General features: G+C 44.4%; 1 protein-coding gene across 2 annotated transcripts; it reads left to right on the top strand.

Moving 5' to 3' along the window:
• The first annotated feature begins 379 nt into the window (after positions 1 to 379).
• On the top strand, positions 380 to 17,136 carry LOC309352764 (uncharacterized protein). Of its 2 annotated transcripts, none has more exons than XM_081881562.1 (8): positions 380 to 598; positions 7,867 to 8,073; positions 9,551 to 9,784; positions 11,232 to 11,385; positions 12,500 to 12,609; positions 12,982 to 13,095; positions 16,065 to 16,214; positions 16,930 to 17,136. In XM_081881562.1, exons 1-8 carry the CDS (start codon positions 515 to 517, stop codon positions 17,062 to 17,064), a joined length of 1,188 nt encoding a protein of 395 aa, XP_081737688.1. In that variant the 5' UTR covers positions 380 to 514; the 3' UTR covers positions 17,065 to 17,136. The 2 variants fall into 2 exon arrangements, with proteins under 2 accessions (XP_081737688.1, XP_081737687.1); XM_081881561.1 differs by lacking the exon at positions 380 to 598 and adding an exon at positions 6,450 to 6,753.
• Positions 17,137 to 19,438: the final 2,302 nt, after the last annotated feature.

Raw genomic sequence — 19,438 nt, 5'->3', positions numbered from 1 at the left:
TTAACCTGAAGCTATTCTTAACCTGAGGTACCACTTTAGCTAATGGGACCTCTGCTGCTGCCACGCGATTTCTGTTCTCATCCTGAGTCTGTAACCTGAAGCGTCTGTAACCTGAGGTATATATTTTAGTAGATGAATAAATAAAATAGTACCTGAAATCACATAAATTAATCAGGCTCGCTCTCAACTCTTGTATATATATATATATATATACACACACACTTTCTCACTGGCATATTACATTGCTTGGTTCATATGATGCTGAGGAAATGAATAGTGTTATGACCGAAATTAGAAGTACATTAGTCATGGTGACAGCTTTCCTGGTAAAGAAAGTTTGGTTTAAGAAAGGGGATATCCTGAATTGCAACCTGTTCCTCAAGTTGTCCATTACCGTGTGTATATCCTAAGGAAAACAGATGCTTTCTTCTGCTACTGAAGTTCAGGCCACAAATCCAAGGTAACTTCGGATTTCACTTTTGGTGCATGCAAAATTCTACTTTGCTCGCTTGAAATGGATAACTCAGGATTTGAACTGCATGAAGAAACACCTCCAAGTCCCTCAGTCAAAATGGAGAGGAAAAAACAAGAACACCCAGTAAGTTGCTGTTGTGAAATAACGAGAGAGCTGATCTGAAGCTATATGCTCAGATCTGGAAACTTTTTACAAGTGTATAGAAAATGTATAGAAAATCTTGAGAATGTGCTTCCATACTTCATCCAGCACCTCTAGCTATAAACTAAGTATTAGCAGGTTGCCTAGGGGTTGAACTGCGTTTTTAAAAATCTGCTAATAAAAAATGTTTTATTTTTGTTTTTAAAAACAAACCAACAACAGCTGAGTTAAAAACACAGAGTGGGAGATTTTTGTTTTTTAAAATGAGCTCGTCGGTCCCAGAAAGAGTAATCCAATGGTCGAAATTTTCCTATGTGCAGTCTAATCTTCTGATTCTGTTCTCAAATACTTGGAAGCGCATGATTCCATCTCTCTGGCTATGTGACCTGTAGGCAGCACTTGGAAGTTTGTACCACCCACCCAAAGGTTGATGTTGGCAGCCATGGGTGGAGAACCTGTGGCCCTCAGGATAATATTGGATGCCAACTCATCATCTCTGGTTTTTGACCATGCTGTCTGGGGCTGATGTGCAAATCCAGCTGGCTTCTGTTCATGGAATGGGGGAGAACCATCTTGTTCTTTGTTTCAGGCAGCAAAATATATTGGGCTGCCTCTCCTGATGTTAGTTGGCGTCCATCAACTTCTGGATGGTTTGGGGTTCTCATTGTGTTGTAGCCTCTGAGGCAGGCAGAAGAAACAGAATCCACATTGTCTCTCTGCCTTTTCAGCATTGTCAGAATGGACAGTCTTATACGAACAAAGGAAGTAGTCTTATCCCAAGTCAGACCATTGTGGAGGGTTGCTATCTTTGGGTGCAGAAACAAGAAAAGCCTAGTCATATGATCTGGTACAAATTTGGTACATGCAGAAGGAGGAACATTGGGGGGATATGTCAGGTGGACTGCTGAGAGCAAAAGAAGTGGTTGTTATCCTTTAAGTAACAATCTCTTTCTCCACTACTGACCATTCCAACAGTAAAGAAAAACAAAGAATTGCAGGGAGATTTATAGCTCTTCAGTGTACAATGTGTACCGTTGTCTTATCTGTCCACAAGAAGTGACATGCCCATTTTGTAAATGGCTGCTAGTTATTTCAAAGTGGGGAAAGGGTAGAAATTAAAGACCAGTGCTTGGAATGAACTAGTTTGTTTCAACAAACTTCACTGAATTAGTTCAAAAATCTCTGAGCTACACCTGCAAGTAGTTCCCATAATTGTTGGGTGAATGGAATGAGAAGTTTGTTTTGGGGTAGAACTTTGAATTATTTCAAGTTCCTCAAGTTCATTCTCTTACATTTTTTTAACCCTTAGAGTAGTGGTTTTCAACCAGTGTGCCGTGGCACCCTGGGGTGCCTTGAATGATGGTCAGGGGTGCAGAGGCAACACTGCCTTCTGTCCCTCTTTCCTTGCTTCCCTTCTCTGATGCCCTCTCGCATCTCTGACTCCCAAAGGCTTGCACATCCGTTTATTGTAGCAGCCCTGGCTATGAGCTCCGCAGGTGAATGGTGCCCCTGGGAGGCACCTCTGTTTGGGGTGGGGAGGGCAGCAGCTCAGACCAGGGACGGCAGCAGCAGCTGCCCAGAGGACTCCCAAGGAAGAGGGGAGAGGAGAGGAGGCTGAAGGAAGACTCCACAAGGGAGGATGTTTCAAAAAGGGTGAGAGGCTGCTAGCTCTACAGACAAGGGGTGACAAAACAGGCCCACAGAGGTGCCACAGAAATATTGTAATTGGTTAAGGGAGCTGTGGACTCAAAAAGGTTGAAAACCTCTGTCCTGGAGTCTTCAGACCTTTAAGCTTAAATATCATGATAGCTGGAAAAAATAATTAAGCAATTCACCATTTAATGATTATTATTCCATATTTATACCCCGCTTTTCGCCTGACAGGACTTGAGCTACTTATTTATTTATTTATATCTCAACTCTCCTCCCAAAGGAGCCTGGGGCAGAAAACAACAAGTGATAAAACAACAACACCTTAAAAATGAGAACTTTTTTAAAAAAGAGATAACTTTTCAGGCTCTGTTAAGGAGATGGTTAGGATCAATATTTGCCATGCCTCCAGTTACTGTAGGTCTCTGTGTGGGGTCAGATTAGGCCACATTACATTTGCTTTTCCCCAGAGATGCATCAAGAACTGAGCTCATCCATTTCTGCATAGCCCCATCCTTGAATCTGTCTTTCTCATGCTGGAATGTGACAAAAAGGACAAGCACTTCTGAACTTGGTTTTCAGATATGGCAGTGATAATTGTGTCTGTGTTATGTTCTGCTGAATAATAGTGACTTCCCCAAGGTAACCAGGGTGCTCTGTGCAAAACTACTGCACAATTATGAATTAACTAATATTGATTTGTTAACTTCCTCGGGCATTTTCCCGGTTAGCTTGAGCAACTTTGGTTAGGACAACTTTTTGTAAGCAGAAGTAAGGGAAGAAGAGTTGAAAGAGGAAGTTTTCCTGGCTGAGCAGATCAAAACCAGCAAATTATTCTCCACAAACTTCTAAAAAAAACAAACCAGAAGCTTTCAGCATTGCAGTAATCAAAGGCAAAAACTGCCAGTTGCTACAATGACAATATTAACAAGCTGGGTCACTTCTGAGTGTTATCAATTGCTTTTTCCCCTAGTTGGAGCTATTCTGCTTTGAAAATAGCCAGAGCTGAAATAACAACCTAAAATTCAACTGATGAGGCTTTTACTTGCATGGAAATGCAGTGAGAGGGGAAAGCTGAATTTCTACCAGTCAGGTAGCTAGTAAAGGTACAGGTTCCTAGCTACAAAAAAGGTGGCAACCCTAGTGCAACCTGTTCTAAGATAGGTATAAACTGATCATGTATGCATGTGATAAGACACTAAGCTCAGATGGGGTATTATGGGAGGTTCCTCCCCAGCTCAGGAGCTCCCTTACTCTTTGTCATAGCACAAGTCCTACCATTTCCCAGAGTTACATAAGACTTAAAAAAAAAAAATAATGGAGGAGGAGGGCCTTTAGAGACCACGACATACGTAGTCTCTGTAATAGTGCTTTTAGAACTCACAGGGAGTCGGATGTTTTGTGTATTGCACTAGACAGATAATCCCTTCATGCCCACACATATAATCCCTACTCTTTACACATATTTAAACATACCTTACCTTTACACACTTTAAACATACCTTGGAGTCATGCTCCCCCACCCTTTCCCCACTGACAACTGTGACGTTAACATATGAGAGTGCTGGATGTGAACATCTTTTTCAACTCATTATATATCATTTCCCAGAAGCCTTTTACTTTCTTACACTCCCACCACATATGATAAAACGACCCTTCCTTCTCCTTACATTTCCAACATTTATTACATGTCTTATACATTTTTGCGAGTTTAACGGGAGTGATATACCATCTATATACCATTTTCATAATATTTTCCTTTATCGTCATACATGCAGTGAATTTCATATTTTCCTTCCATACCTTCTCCCAATCTGTCAGCTGTATATTATAACCAAAATCCTTGGCCCAATGTATCATAACCGATTTAACTTCTTCGTCTTTTGTTTGCCATTCCAATAGCATTTTATACATTTTTGACAAAACCTTATAATCATTATTTATTATCTCTTTCTGAAATCTAGACTCTCCTTCAATATATTTCCTCTCTTTACAATCCTTTTTAAACATTTCATTTGTTTGGAAGTAGTGCAACCAATCATATACATATTTTTTAACTTGTTCATATGGCTTCAATTTCCATTTCCCCCCCTCTTTAATTACAATATCTCCATAAGTCATCCAATCCTCTCTCATGTTTGTCTTTTTAACACTCATGACCTCCAGTGGGGATAACCAATGAGGTACATTTGGTTCCAAAATATTTTGGTACCTATCCCATATTTCTATTAGGGCACCTCTAAAAATATGATTGGCAAAACTTTTGTGAGCTTTCTTCTTTCCCAACCATAAGTAGGCGTGCCAACCAAACCTGTTGTCAAACCCTTCCAAGTCCAATAACTTATTATTTTTTAGTGTTATCCAGTCCTTTAACCAACAGAGACAAGATGCTTCATAATAAAGTTTCAAATCTGGCAGGGCGAAGCCACCTCTTTCTTTCGCATCAGTTAGTAACTTGAATTGTATTCGTGGCTTTTTGCCCTGCCAGATATATTTGGAAATCATTCTTTGCCACTCTCTGAAGATCTTTGTCCCCTTGATTATTGGAATCATTTGAAATAAAAACAACATCTTTGGAAGCACGCTCATCTTAATTGAAGAGATTCTGCCCCAAAAAGATAATTTCATCCTACTCCACACTTCGAGGTCTCTCTTAATAATGTTTAAATATACGTTTGTGAAGAAACCAGAAGCCTTTTTGTTAGGAATTACAGGAAGCGAGATCAATAGAAGTGATTATAAACTTTTTCAATATGCAGTGACTGCGGCAAGAATTTTAATGGCTCAAAAATGGAAACAAGAAGATTTACCAACATTGGAAGAATGGAGACGGAAATTGATGGACTTTGCTGAATTAGATAAACTGACAGGAAAAATCAGATACCAAAAGGATCACAAGTTCATACAGGACTGGAGAAAGTTTACGATTCATCTGGAAAATATATGTGATGAACAGACAACGCTAGTCGGTTTTAAAGAGGCTTTGTGAGGAGAAAGGGTGTTGTAAGAGGGGAAAGAGCTGTAAAGATTCACTAACTAGCAATACAATTATAAAGGAAATGTGAATTAAATTTTAAAATCATGAGGATTGTGGAGGGAGCTGGGGGAAGTCTAAAAGAATTTATGTATTATATTGGAAAGTATGTGTTATTTAAATTTGTAAAAGAAAAACTTTTCTAAAAAATTAATAATAAAAAAAAGAGAGAGTGCTGGATGTGAAATAGTTAAACAGGTTACCCAATCAGGACCCAGGGGGGTGGAGTCAGAGGGACTATAAAACCAGCTCTGGGAGGGGCAAAGGGAGGAGTTCGTTGGGAGGTTGGTTGGAGTGGGAGTGAATTGGGATAGAGTTTGTGGGTAGGTTGAGTTAGTGTAGCGAAATAAGCTGAGTCAGGAACAGTTAGGGGCTAGGAAGACAAGTAAATATCTGAGAGGTGGTTTAGTGAGTGAGAGCAGGTAGCGGAAGTTATAGGTCTGGATAGGCACCCCATGAATGTAATTGACTGACACTGTTTATGAAACCACACGCTTGTTGAACTGCAATAAATAAACAGAAGTTTATGTTCCAATTTAACCCTGACTGGACTCAGTATTGTACCAGGTAGGGCCTGGGTGGTGGCAGCGAGAAATAAAGTGGTGGCACAGGGATCAATAGATGGTGAAACGTCCGGGGACCCTGTGTGATCGCCACAACAACCACCAGGAAAACAGGATTGGAAGCAAGTCCTTGCTGTTTGTACGTACACTCAGTGGGAAACCTTAGATTGTGCTGAACCGTGTGTGAAATAGCTCCAAGAGTTATGAGATACGTAGCAGCCAGGCACACGATGTGTTGAGAACCCTATGAAGCGACCAGTAACAGCTCCAATATGTGAGTCACGTCTTTAGGGCTTCACCAAATGGCCTCGTCTCAAAACTGAATGACCAAGGAGGTCATCTATGTCCCTAACACTGAGAATTTTCAGAATTGATAGTCAACGTTTTTGCTGCCCTGGAGAAGCCTACATGCTACCTTCATGAGCCAACCTCAGAATCTGGGGTCTTCTGCATGCAAGCCAGTTGCTCTACTACTGAGCTACAGACCTTCTGCATTGTGAAGTTATAGTGTTTTATCCATAAGCTTGTCACGTGCTCCCAAAGGTTGCCGGTACAGCAGCTTACACAGGCCTGGAGAGGCAATGTTCTGTTTTGCCAGTACTATAAAAATGGCTACTAATTATTCCTCTTTGTTTCTTTGTTTATCGGGGGAGAAAAATTGCCGCTGGTCCCTGCTCAACATCTTTCTGGTCTGCCTCTTGGCCTGCGCCATCACCACTGTCTTAGGGGTGCTGGTTTTGTCTCTGGTCTATACCGCCAACACTGGCTTCAAACCAAAATACGATGACAGCGCAAAAAAGCATAGAGCTGCTTTCCCGGGAACATCAAGAGTAACATCTGCCCAGGTGGACCCCAAGTTCCAGTTTCTCCACCAGCTTGCTAAAGCCAAGGTAGAATTTGACCGTGTCCTGTTTTATTTTTATTTATTTATTTAAGGCGTTTATAAGCTGCTTAATCATTAGTATTTCTAAGCGGCATACAAGGAACCAGGAGCCACGCAGAGAACAAAAAACGAAAAAGCTGTGCAAAACTTGAACTGCCTTCAAATAACTGCTGGAGTGGGAAAGTCTTTTTTGTCATGTGCCTGAAGTTCAGCCAGGAGGGTGCCGTTATGATCTCAATTGGGCGTGTGCTCCACAGGCTTGGGCCCACAACACTAAAAGCCCAGCCGGTATATATTTCACATAAGAGGTTGTGGACTCTCCTTCATTGGAGAGGTTGGATGGTCATCTGTCATGGATGCTTTAGTTGAGATTCCTGCATGACTCTTGGGGGTCCCTTCCAACTCTGTGATTCTATGAATAAGGACCTTAATGATTATTTTGTCCATGGGGTTGCCAAAAAGTAGTGGCCTCCAGCTCCCATCATCCCTCACCAATGTCCATGCTGGCTGAGGCTTTGGGGTGTTGAAGTTCAGCAGCACCTGGAGGACACAAAGTTGGCTGGTGTTGCTCTACTGAGGTCCAGCTCCAAGGGCCTTCTGGCGGTTCCCTCACTGCGAGAAGTGAGGTTACAGGGAACCAGGCAGAGAGCCTTCTCGGTAGTGGTGCCCACCCTGAGGAACACCCTCCCACCAGATGTCAAGGAAATAAACAACTATCTGACTTTTAGAAGATATCTGAAGGCAGCTTTGTTTAGAGAAGTTTTTAATGTTTGATGTCTTAATGTGTTTTTAATATTCTGTTGGGAGCTGCCCAGAGTGACTGGGGAAACCCAGCCATATGGGCAGCATAGAAATAATAAATTATTATTATTATTATTATTATTATTATTATTATTATTATTATTACTTTTATTATTTTACTGTATAAGGAAAGAAGGAGCCACATTATGTGTTCCTGGACTGTGGAGGGAGATAGCATAAGTACCTGAGCCTGTAACAAGTGTACACTTTTTCACACAAATTCTTGTACATAGCTGGAGGCAGGATGAGCCGCAACTAACTTCACTGGATAATAGACTTTTTATGCAGTGCTTGATGTCCCAAGTATTACCCTTTCCAGAAGCACGAGTTCCCGGGCGGTACCATTCAGTGGTCGAGATTCCGAAAAAACGCCAATGAGTACCAGAACAAGGAAGAGATGGAGTTTGGAAGAAGCATCAATGCTCAGCGCTCCAAGATGACGTTTGGAACTTTGCGGATTAAGAGCAAAGGACTGCGTGCACCACACTGGCATTTCAATGCCAATGAGCATGGCTACCTCTTAAAGGTACTTTTTGAGGGTATCTTAAAATTGTTTTTACCCAACCTTTCTAGTGGAAAGAACCTGAGAATGGCTATAGAATTAGGATGGTGGTTTCGTTTTTATGTCATCTTTGGGTGCCCTCCAAATTTATGGTTTTATATTTCTAGCATTGCATTCTGCAGAGGAGTCTTTTTGCTAAGTTAAAGGCCCAAGCCATGTCTGTTAAGTATCTCTTTGCATGACTACGGTGTTAAGGAGACTAGTTGCCATGGAAGTTACTGGATGTTTCCAGAAGCGGGACAGGCCTCCCTCCTTCCTCTGGTTGGAGGTTATGTCATTGGTGGGTTTAAGAGAGAATAGACCAGGGTGAGTCGTATGTGGAGTAAACACACAGGCTTAACTTGCTCTCTGTGCGCTGAATCCAGAGCTATGGCTTTGGGAAACCCACAAGAAAACTAATGGGAAAAGCAAAATCAGTTGGGTTGTCAGTGCTGTGAGCTTGTAATGTAAAGGTAAAGGTAAAGGTACCCCTGCCCGTACGGGCCAGTCGTGACCGACTCTGGGGTTGCGCGCCCATCTCGCTTAAGAGGCCGAGAGCCAGCACTGTCCGGAGACACTTCCGGGTCATGTGGCCAGCGTGACGAAGCTGCTCTGGCGAGCCAGCACCAGCGCAGCACACGGAAACGCCATTTACCTTCCCGCTATAAAGCGGTACCTATTTATCTACTTGCACTTAAGGGTGCTTTCAAACTGCTAGGTGGGCAGGAGCTGGGACTGAATGACGGGAGCTCACCCCGACGCGGGGATTCGAACCGCCGACCATACGATCCGCAAGTCCTGGGCGCTGAGGTTTTACCCACAGTGCCACCCGCGTCCCTTGAGCTTGTAATGTACAGGCATGTAAATAAAATCACACATCACAAAGACATTGCCATCTCTGGTGACCTTCATTTGAAGGAAACCAAACCTGAGGTATGGCTGGGGCAACCCAATCAGATGGGTGTGGCATAGAAATAATAAAATTGTTGTTACTATGTGTCAGCAACCCTGCAATCTCTCACTAGTCAGGGACTGGGGTGTGCGTAGCTGAATAAAATGCAGTCAACAGCAGTGACAGGGTATGGAGGCACCTATTTGGTGAAGGAGGCATGAGGGCTCTGGCAGAGTCCCAAAGGCTTCCCACATCCTTCCCAATTCTGGGGAAAGCACTAACTCGGCTTTGGGAAGAAGACAGGAGGAGGATTCCAGGGTGGCGAATAGATCGTCGGTGTCCTGGATCAAGAATTCTGATGCAGATGACTGATCGATACATTTTAATAGTCTATAGCTGCCCCAGCCATTCTGGGCGGCTTCCAACACTCATAAAACACAATAAAACATCGCGGCTTCACTCTTTGCACTGCTGTGATGGCCCATGGCAGTGTTTTAGTGATGGCATTGGATTTCTGCCTTCTTAACTTGATTTGCAAAGACTAGTCGTCTCTCCACCTGTGTTTTTCAGGGCACTGCATGGATTGGGGTTGTCGATGCTGGTGGAAATACCGTAACCACGTACAACGTCACAGCGGGCCAGGTCATTTTCTTCCCTCGAAACACGGTGCATTGGCTCAAGAACGTCGGTACAGAAGACTGTCTGTTCTTGCTGTTCTTCACAACCCATGAAGAGCTTCAAACTCTGGATCTGGATGATACGTTTTTCTTAACACCTGAAGACATAGCAGCAAGGTCACTAAAGGTCTGTACAACATAAACTCCTTCGTGCTAGATCAAAACAAATCTGTGGGGGGAAACTGATTGCTGTTCATTCCTATTCAGCACTAAACTACAGGTTTTCCCAGGGGAAAGTGGTCAAGGCAAGCAAATATGTGGATTAGCCCTGAGCTGTTTCTGTTCCTGATGCTACACTTGAATGCAGCTGTATTGTGAAAATCTTTGTAAGCCACTTTAAGAGCCAATTGGGGCAATGACATGGGGCATGGGCCCCTCCAGATAGCCTTTTAATTATGCATTTGCTATTGGGGTGGTCTTAGAAGATTCCACTTTCCATACAAATTGCACCTGCAGAGGTTTTTGGGCAGCTCCCCCCCCCCCGCTTCATTTCCAAGCAGCAAAGTTCATTTCCTACTGAAATTCTGCAACTTTTCTTACCACAAATTGTTCTGGGGTCGGGTGTTCTTTTTTGGTCCCCTTTTTGTTGTGCTTCAGCCCCTCTAGAAAGCAGTTATGTGGCATCATTGGGTAAGCTTCTCAGAACAACTAATAAAGCAGAATATGCCCACCACTAATGCACAGGGTGTTTTAGTTTTAAGTTTTTCTAATCTACAAACATGAGTCTGACCAAACTGCGGGAGGCAGTGGAAGACAGGAGTGCCTGGCATGCTCTGGTCCATGGGGTCACGAAGAGTCGGACACGACTAAACGGCTAAACAACAACAAATGCACAGGGTGTTTTAGTTTTTAGTTTTTTTTAAGAAGCCTTTAAAGTATTTCACTTGTTCTTGAAAATTTGGTTCCCACCCCCTTCCCATCTCTTTTAGGGCTAAAACTGTCAGTTTGCATTTCTTAGTGCAGAAAATACTGATCTGATGTGTAGAAATCTTTCCTATTCTACTTAATTCAAGAAGCTTCTGTAAGCTTCTCTGTGTGAAAGAAACAAGCAGAAGGTTCCTGATGTTTGGGTTATTCCTTCAAAGAAGCTGAGTACAGCTGGTTTAAACTGGTTCTGTTATCTCTTTCTGTCAAGGTCATGCTGACTGTAATAGTGAGGCCAGAAGGAGCCTGGGTCTCACCCTCTGTTTCCGTCTCTCTTTCTTTCTGATGTGGTGTTCTGTATGCTTAGTGTTTTAGACTTATCATAAGTTATTGTAAGTTTAAGCTAACTAAGTCAGCTGCAACTGGATTTTTTATAGACAGTGCCAATCCTGAATGTATTGGATTTGTGACCATTATACTCATTTGCCTTCAGTGGCAGAAAAGCTCTGCTGGATGAAATATTAATTGCCTCTGATCTAGTTTTTGGAAATCCTGCAACGTGTTTGTTACTCTGCTAACTACACATTGGAATCTGCTCTGGATCAATATTGAGTAGAATTTCAGTGACAAAAACAAACTCCTCTAGCTGGAGCTCCTTTAAGTCACTGCTGCTGAGAAGCTAAATCCAATGTTTGCTGCATGTTTTCTAGCCTCAAGGTGGAGTGGCCTTCATCAGGTCTTTCCAGAAGCAAGCAGAAGACCAAGCTGTCAACCTTCCTCCAAACCTAGCAGAGTTTGTTCAGAATCCCAACTACCAGCAGTCTGAAGACCCGCTTGTGTGGCGGTACTTCTTTGATCTCAAAGGTACTTCAGAGAAAGCTGAGATGGCATTAACAGGGACCTTTGTTTCCCAGTGGCGTAGCGTGGGGGATACGGGGGGGGGGGGGGCGGCCGCACCGGGCGCAACATCTGGGGTTAGGGCAAATCCACGGGTTAGGGGGCGCAAATCCACGAGTTAGGGGGCGCAAATCCACGGGTTAGGGGGCGTAAATTACTTGCCTTGCCCCGGGTGCTGACAACCCACGATACGCCACTGTTGTTTCCAGACAGTTAGCAATGTGGGTCAGGGTTGCTTCAGCAAAGGGAGCAGAGGCAATAGAGGACCAGCCCCACCATCACCTTAGGAACGTTCTCCTGGGCTTCTGATGCAGGAAGGAGCTGGTGGCATCCACTTGCTACCCAAGATATTTCCAGACAATCTCAGAGACCCAGCCAGGGAAGGATTGCCCAAAATCAGTGGCGGAATCTATTTCTGGTTCCACAGTTCGTTCCAGAGCATGGGCAAAGCTGGATACAGAAACTCTGCTGTCTGCGAAACCAAGCAGCTGAGCTTGTTCCCAATTAAATGCCCATGGAGGAATCAAATATTCTCTTTTTAAAGCCTTGGGTTTTTAAAGAAACCCTCTTGGGTGGTAAGATTGGCACTCAGATAGGGTTATCATACATCTGAACATACCCGGAATATTGCAGTCAGAAGCAGTGTCTGCATGGAAATTGGCAAAACATCCAGGAAAATCTGGACGTATGGTAACCCAGTGTTGTTTTTGCTGACTTCCCTTAAAAATAGCTCAAAATGTCAATTTTTATGTGTCCAGGTTTTCACTTTTTGAAAAATGGCAACCCTAACTCAGGACTCTCTTAGTAGTTCCACCACTCTTGGAACTTGGGACGGGATGGAGGAAGGCTGGGAAAGTGTATTCTCTATCTTCCTAAGCTATGGAGTTTTGGCCTCACAGAAGTATGTCTGGCACTTCTATATCCAGAACATGTGGTCTGCTGCAAAGTGATGGCAAATGTCTCAGAACAGCAAGGATGGCTTAGCGAGCAATGTAAGCTAATAAATATTCTGTGATGATCGCGAACTAAGTCTCCCAAGCTGGTCTGATTGTTGAAGATGCTGCGTTTGTCCTCCATTCAGGGTCAACTGAGTTCCGTTTCCCCGGGGGAACAATCCAGTTTGCTCGGTATGTGAAAGATGGAAAAGGCTTGAGTACGAATGAAAGAATTTACAGCGAGTTTCTCCATTCAGTAAGTACTGAGATAAAAAGCGCTGCCTGTTGTAGTGGATGAGATCATGGAGATCTGAGTCAAATGTTCCGTTTGGGGAGCAGTACAGAAACCCTGCCCATAGCCGTCTCTGCATGGGCTCAAACCATCAACCTTCTGGTTAATAGCCAGTTAACAGCCATGGAGCCACCTGAGATTTCTAACATTGTTGGAATCCAACTCCCATCAGCCCCAGCCAACATGGCTAGTGGTCAGGGATAATGGGAGTTGGAGTCCAACAAGTCTGCAGGGCCACCGGTTCCCAACCCCTGTTTTAATGCTTTGAGACATCCTCTTGTTATTTTGCACAACCTCACATGCTCACGTGCTTTTGTTTGCTCTCCTTTCTCTCAGAAGGAAGATGCTCTTACTTTGGGGACACTCAGGATCTATAGCAATGGTCTACGGCAGCCTCACTTTCATTTCAATGCCAACGAGATGGGATACGTCATCAGTGGGTGTGGAAAGGTAGCTATTTAACTTAAACCACTGTGATGTAAACCGTTCTGAGTTTTCCTTGGGTAAGGAATAGGTGCTTAGCTACTGCCAGGAAGCAGAAACTCTCACAATATTGTTTTGACTCCTGCTGAAGACTTTCATTTCACCCCCCAGTTATATTTTATTAAATTTTTACAAGTTTCACAGTTACACTCCAATACATAATCAATTTTTCTTTTGTTTTTGTCAGCCTCCCATCCCATTTCCACTGTGTTTTTTTATTTCTCCCTCTTTGCTGCACCTTGTCTTCTATGTCTTATACCATAGTTGTTTTTATTTCAGCAATCCTACCCAGGCATACAGTTTAGTTCTGCATTTCCCCCCAGTTTTGCTGCTTTTTATCCGAGTTTTATTGGTTATTATTTTATGTATATTTGTTTTTTTAAGTTTTGCTGATTTAATCATGTTTTATTGGTGATGTTATTATGTACGTCAATTATGTTTTTTTCTGTTTAAGCAGTTTATAAGCTTTTCTATAAAAGAAAAAGGTTATGAATATTTTCAAAGAAGAAATGCCAGCATTTTGGGCTGGCGGCAAGGAGGTTGCAGGGTTAGCCAACCTGGTGCCTTCAAGATAGTGAACTACAACTCCCATCAGCCACAGAAAACATGACTAGGATGATGGGAGTTGTAATCCAATATCAGGTAGTCACCCAGTGGCTGTTGCTGGGTTAGGAGAATCAAACTGTTCCTAGCTCTGCTTCCTTCCAGTTTTCTGCAAGGCAGAGTTGGGAAAGAAATCTTGGAGCTCCGTAGCCTTGCACATCAGGTTGTCTACAAGTCCTGCCCTACGAGGAAGGCCACTCTCCTGTATCCATTGTGCTGCTCCTCCTGGCTCCTCCTGTCCCCTTACACAGCTTTATAACAGTATATGAGGGAGAAAAACATACCGTATTTTTCGCTTTATAAGACACACTTTTTCCCTCCTGAAAAGTAAGGGGAAATGTGTGTGCGTCTTATGGAGCGCATGCAGGCTGCACAGCTATCCCAGAAGCCAGAACAGCGAGAGGGATCGCTGTGCTCCCTCTCGCTGTTCTAGCTTCTGGCTTAGCCACACGAAGCCTCTTCAGGGCAGGGGCAGCCTTCATCCCACTGCCCTGAAGAGGCTGCACAGCTATCCCAGAAGCCAGAACAGCGAGAGGGATCGCTGCGCTCCCTCACGCTGTTCTAGCTTCTGGCTTAGCTGCGCTCTGTCCCTTCCCCCACCTCCTGGAAAAGCCCCCAAGAGCTGCGCTACCTTTCACAAGCCGCACGGAGCGTGTGTGTGGCTCTTGGGGGCTTTTCCACAAGGAGGGAGAAGGGCAACTCGTCAGTGATGGGCTGCCCTTCGCCCTCCTCAGGGAAAAGACTGCAAGTCTCCACACAGCTTCACACACGCTCCACACAGCTCATGAAAGGGAGCGCGGAGTAGACCCTGGGATGCATACAGGCTCTGCTCAGTGCTCCCTTTAAAGAAATTTTTTTTCTTGCATTCCCCCTCTAAAAACTAGGTGCGTCTTATGGAGCGAAAAATACGGCAGTTATCTGCTTTCTCTACACCAGGCCCATCCAACTACCAAGAGACTGAAATCTACTCCCAATATAAAAAAACTGGCAGTGATCTACCCATTGTCATTGAGGAGTGACCACAGCTGTTGAACCTTTTTGGGGGAGCAAGAGTTGTTGAGCTTTTTGGGGGGAAACAACTTCTATACAGGGGTATGACATCAATTGATAACCTGGAAAACTGCACGCATTCAAACGTATTTGTCAGAGTCACCCGTGGTCCCAGCTCACAAGAGACCAAAGTCCACTGCAGCTTATGTACAAAAGCTTTTATTGAAGAACATTATTAGCTTTACATCCGAGGTCCGTGACTCTACGTCTGTTACACTTAGACCGCCGAAGTCCCCTCTGAGTCACTCCCGCCTCGACACCAGTTTAAGAGGCTTGTACTGGTCCACCTCTTTCTCTCTTTCCTTTTCCGCAGGGTCTTTCTGCCCCCCTGTGTTCTCTCCCTTCGGGACTCTCCAGAGGCTGAATCCTCTGCCGCCTCCTCCCCCCTCCTTCGGGCTTTGGGACCAGGCTCCTCCCCAGGACTCTCTTCATTTCCGCGCGCCTCCCATTTTGAACTTGGCGCGCGTACGTTGCTCCTGACCTTCCTTTCGACAGTTACACTGCCCTCGATACTACTTTCCTCCCCTTCCGGCAGGACGTTTTGCCCTGATCTCCTTCCCCTCTCTGCTTCCTGTTCTGCTCCTTCTGACACACTGGTCACTCCTCCCCCCTCACTCCGTTCCAGCGGAGCAGCCGGTCTCGCTCTCCAACTCCCACTGGGGGTTCCCCCTTCGTTTCCCTGCTCCTGACTGCTTCCCCCTCTAGCTCCCCTTGGCTTGACCAGAGGGGCTCCCTTTTGGGAGTCCTCCGATTCACTGGACGGACTCATGGACAATCTTGGGTCATTGTCGTCCTCTTCCTCGTCACCCTGGAATCCTTCCCCCTCACTCTGCGTCTCTCTCCCTGAACCCCTGACAGTATTCAACATTGCAAAGCGATAGCGCCAAACTCCGCCCAGAGGGACAGAGCAAGGGGGGCAGGGGGCGGAGACATTCATTCCACAGTTCTTTTATTCCCGTGATCGACCACTATCAATGGGGGATCTACCTGTCGATCGTGGCTGACCGGTTGGACATGTCTGCTTTACACCATGAATAATGTCCTCTATCATGTCCCTCCACCTTTTCTCTAAACTAAAAAGCCCCAGATGTGGTCGCATTTTTTCATAGGGGAATTGCTCTATCTTCTGGATCATTCTATTCTTCCCTTTTCTGAACCTTCGGCTCTGGGAGACATTACAGACGCCTGGATTTGTGACATTTTTCATGAAGTCCTTTGAGAACCACAGATTCAGTTGGATGGGTGTTGGGGTATATTTCCTTGTTGGTGCATTCTCTCTCCAGGTGGGCATTATCGTTTCACCATCACTCACCACTGACTTCACCATTGGCATTGGAGATGTCGTGTTTTTCCCCGTTGGAACCCAACACTACATCAAGAGCACATGCGATGAAGAGTTGCTTTTCATTTTGGCATTCAGCACTGCGAACCAGGTAGGAAATCTGTGCTTGACTTCCTAGGTAAACTGCTGGGCTAGATACAGTGAAGCCACAGTTAAGTTAGTGTGGTGAGTTACTGTGAACCACAATCAACGTTATAAAGGTTTTGCAGGATTGGGGAGAAAAAAGCAACAACCATATATTAGCGATGGGGAAGAATTTTAACTCAGTTCACATTTAAAGGCAAGTCTGCCTAATTTGTGCTTTCTGAAGCAATACACCAAAAACCCAAACATCCATCCTTCAAAATTTGAATTTTTCTGAATTTTGAAATGTAGTTCTCCAGCCAGGTAATGTGCATATACTAAAGGAGGTGTAAAAATGCATATTAGCAATAAATAACATGGGAAAGTGCATTATATTAGGTACACTGCTTTGCAAAAGCGGATAGCTAAGGTAAAAGTGCATACAAAGATGTGACTATTCGGTGAAATTCTCACGAAAATGCTGATGAATTTTCACAAGAACTTACAATTTATTTATTTATTTGCAAACCAATGTGGAAATGTAGAGAACTGAATGTAAGACTAGAAAAATTAGAAATGGAGGGAAACCAGCTGAAATTTGCCCATCTGTATTATACATGATTGTACATATTACATAAGATGGTCATTTTAATAGTTTGCCATGAAAAATGTGTGTGTGTTACTGTGAAACGAGCGTAAACTCCCCCTTCCCAATTCAAATGCTCTTGTTGTTGTTTTTGTAGCTGCAAACCCTTGATATGGATGACTATTTCCATCGCACGCCAGACCATATACTAGCCCAACTTTTCTTCAAAAAGCAGGACGAATTTAAGAAGATTCCACATTTTAACGAGGATCAGGCAATTAATCTACCGTAGCAGCTTCACTACAGCAACGAAGAAGTCCTCATGAAACCACGTGTTATTAATAATGTTAATGCTGCCTTGGAAGAGTTTTTCCGAGTTGTTATCTACTTCTTTATAAAGTAAACAAAGTCAGGGCTTGCATTGCATTTTCCTAATAATAATAATAATAATTTATTTATACCCTGCCCATCTGGCTGGGTTTCCCCAGCCACTCTGGGCGGCTTTCCAACAAAAGATTAAAAATACATTAAAACATCAGTCATTAAAAACTTCCCTAAACAGGGCTGCCTTCTGATGTTTTCTAAACATCAGATGGTTGTTTATTTCTTTGACATCTGATGGGAGGGCATTCCACAGGGCAGGCGCCACCACCAAGAAGGTCCTCTGCTTGGTTCCCTGCAACCTCACTTCTCGCAAGGACGGAACCACCAGAAGCCCCTCAGAGCTGGACCTCAGTGTCTGGGTAGAACAATGGGGGTGGAGATCATAGCTGTCAACTTACAGATTTGAAAATAAGGGGCCAGCAGCCAAAATAAGGGACCTGCAGCCTCACCTGTTCCAGGCACTCCAGTCTTCCTGTCCTCCTGCAATCTGGTCAAACTCATGTTGGTAGCTTCGAGAACACTGTCCAACTAACTTTGTAACCAGAGGTTCAACTGAATAGAATCTGAATCACATGCACCACAAGGCCTATGCAGCCTCAACTTAAGATGGCTCCCTGGCCTGGCTTTGCACTGCAAAGTTTGCAGCAGCACGTGCAACAAAATGGCGTCCAGCATTCAAAAAACCCCTCAGCTTCCATTAACTAGCCACACACAAGGCATGCAAGCTCCCCCCCCCCCCCAGTCATTTTTAGACTTCTTATTGGGTGAGCAACACAGCCAAGCAACACAGTTGGAGCCTCCCTCCTCCCTGGCCGGCAGGGATGGAGAGGAGCTGCTTCCTTTGAAATTTAAGGGTACATCATTTAAGGGACATTTAAGGGACATCCATCAATAAGGGACAGCAGTGGGACATGGCCCTGGAATAAGGGACTGTCCCTTCAAATAAGGGACACTTGACAGCTATGGTGGAGATGCTCCTTCATAATGTCAGCTTATTCTTTACATGACGGGCTACAATATAAGGCAAAGATGTGCACACGTTACCCTGTTGTCATGGTTAGCTTGGCCCTATCTCATACACAAGGGTTGCCAAAATTTTGGATTCATGGGCCACATCTTGAGGCAGAAGAGTGGAGGAAGCTCCCAAACCTTGTGGGGAGGCATCGCCAGCGCAATTGTACCCATTGGCACTGTCTTGGCATTACCAGGATTATAGCGTACTCAGCCAGTTGTGAAGGAAAACCACATTTCTAGAACTTAGCAAGCATGAATGAGAGCACTAAATGGAAGTGTTTTGACTTACGATCCGTTCCAAATGCAATGTAATAGTCACATAAATAAAACAAAACGAGAAGTTTTTGTGGTGAGGGAGCAGGTTGGGTCTTACATTGTCCTTCCTTTCATGAAAGGGCTCATTTCGTCTGCAGAAAGGGCGGCAACTCAGCAGAGACTCCTGTCGGTAGAAAGAAGAGGAATGAGAATTTTTGCTTCTTTTCCTGCTGGGCCACCTTCCACACTGTCCTGGAGGGTCTTCTCTATCCCCCAGAGCAAATTTTCAGGGAACTATTGGAGGAAGTAGGGATAATTTTAAGAGTCTGCCTCAGCCCCAACCCCTTCTGACCTCAGGAGCCTTCCATGTAAAAGATAAAGGTAAAGGGATCCCTAACCATTAGGTCCAGTTGTGGCCGACTCTGGGGTTGCGCACTCATCTCGCTCTATAGGCCGGGGGAGCCGACGTTTGTCCGCAGACAACTTCCAGGTCATGTGGCCAGCATGACTAAGCCGCTTCTGGCAAACCAAAGCAGCACACGGAAACGCTGTTTACCTTCCCGCCGGAGTGGTACCTATTTATCTACTTGCACTTTGATGTGCTTTCGAACTGCTAGGTTGGCAGGAGTAGGGACCGAGCAACGGGAGCTCACCCCGTCGCGGGGATTCGAACAGCCGACCTTCTGATCGGCAAGTCCTAGGCTGTGTGGTTTAACCCACAGCGCCCCCTGCATCCCTTGAGCCTTCCATGAGTTAAGTCCTAATCTTAGAAACTCTGCATCTAAGCCAGCGTATTTTTTCATCATTCCCGACTGAAGTTCCTCAATAATGGGGTTGGGATGGGGGAGAAATCCAACTGTTTGCATTTAATGGAGAATTTACCTCATCGGCACCCTTCCCTCCCAAAGTACATGAACTGAACTGGTGTGGAAATGTGGTGAGCTGAACTGATGATTGGAAAAAGGAGAACTGAGACAAATCGAAACTGACATATATTTGCTCATTCCTGTGCT

This window comes from Podarcis erhardii, assembly GCF_964252035.2.
Source record: "Podarcis erhardii genome assembly, chromosome: 11".
Classification (NCBI taxonomy): Eukaryota; Metazoa; Chordata; class Lepidosauria; order Squamata; family Lacertidae; genus Podarcis; species Podarcis erhardii.
Note: the sequence above shows the minus strand (reverse complement) of the source record. Positions and strands in the feature narration are given on the sequence as shown.

What these genes read in the sequence shown, in the direction of transcription:
- LOC309352764 (XM_081881561.1), top strand. Translation starts at nt 6,472, where the DNA reads ATGGCTACTAATTATTCCTCTTTGTTTCTTTGTTTATCGGGGGAGAAA. An exon ending in AGCATGGCTACCTCTTAAAG is followed by an intron (nt 8,074 to 9,550) that starts GTACTTTTTGAG and finishes TGTGTTTTTCAG; the next exon opens with GGCACTGCATGGATTGGGGT. An exon ending in GTACTTCTTTGATCTCAAAG is followed by an intron (nt 11,386 to 12,499) that starts GTACTTCAGAGA and finishes TCCTCCATTCAG; the next exon opens with GGTCAACTGAGTTCCGTTTC.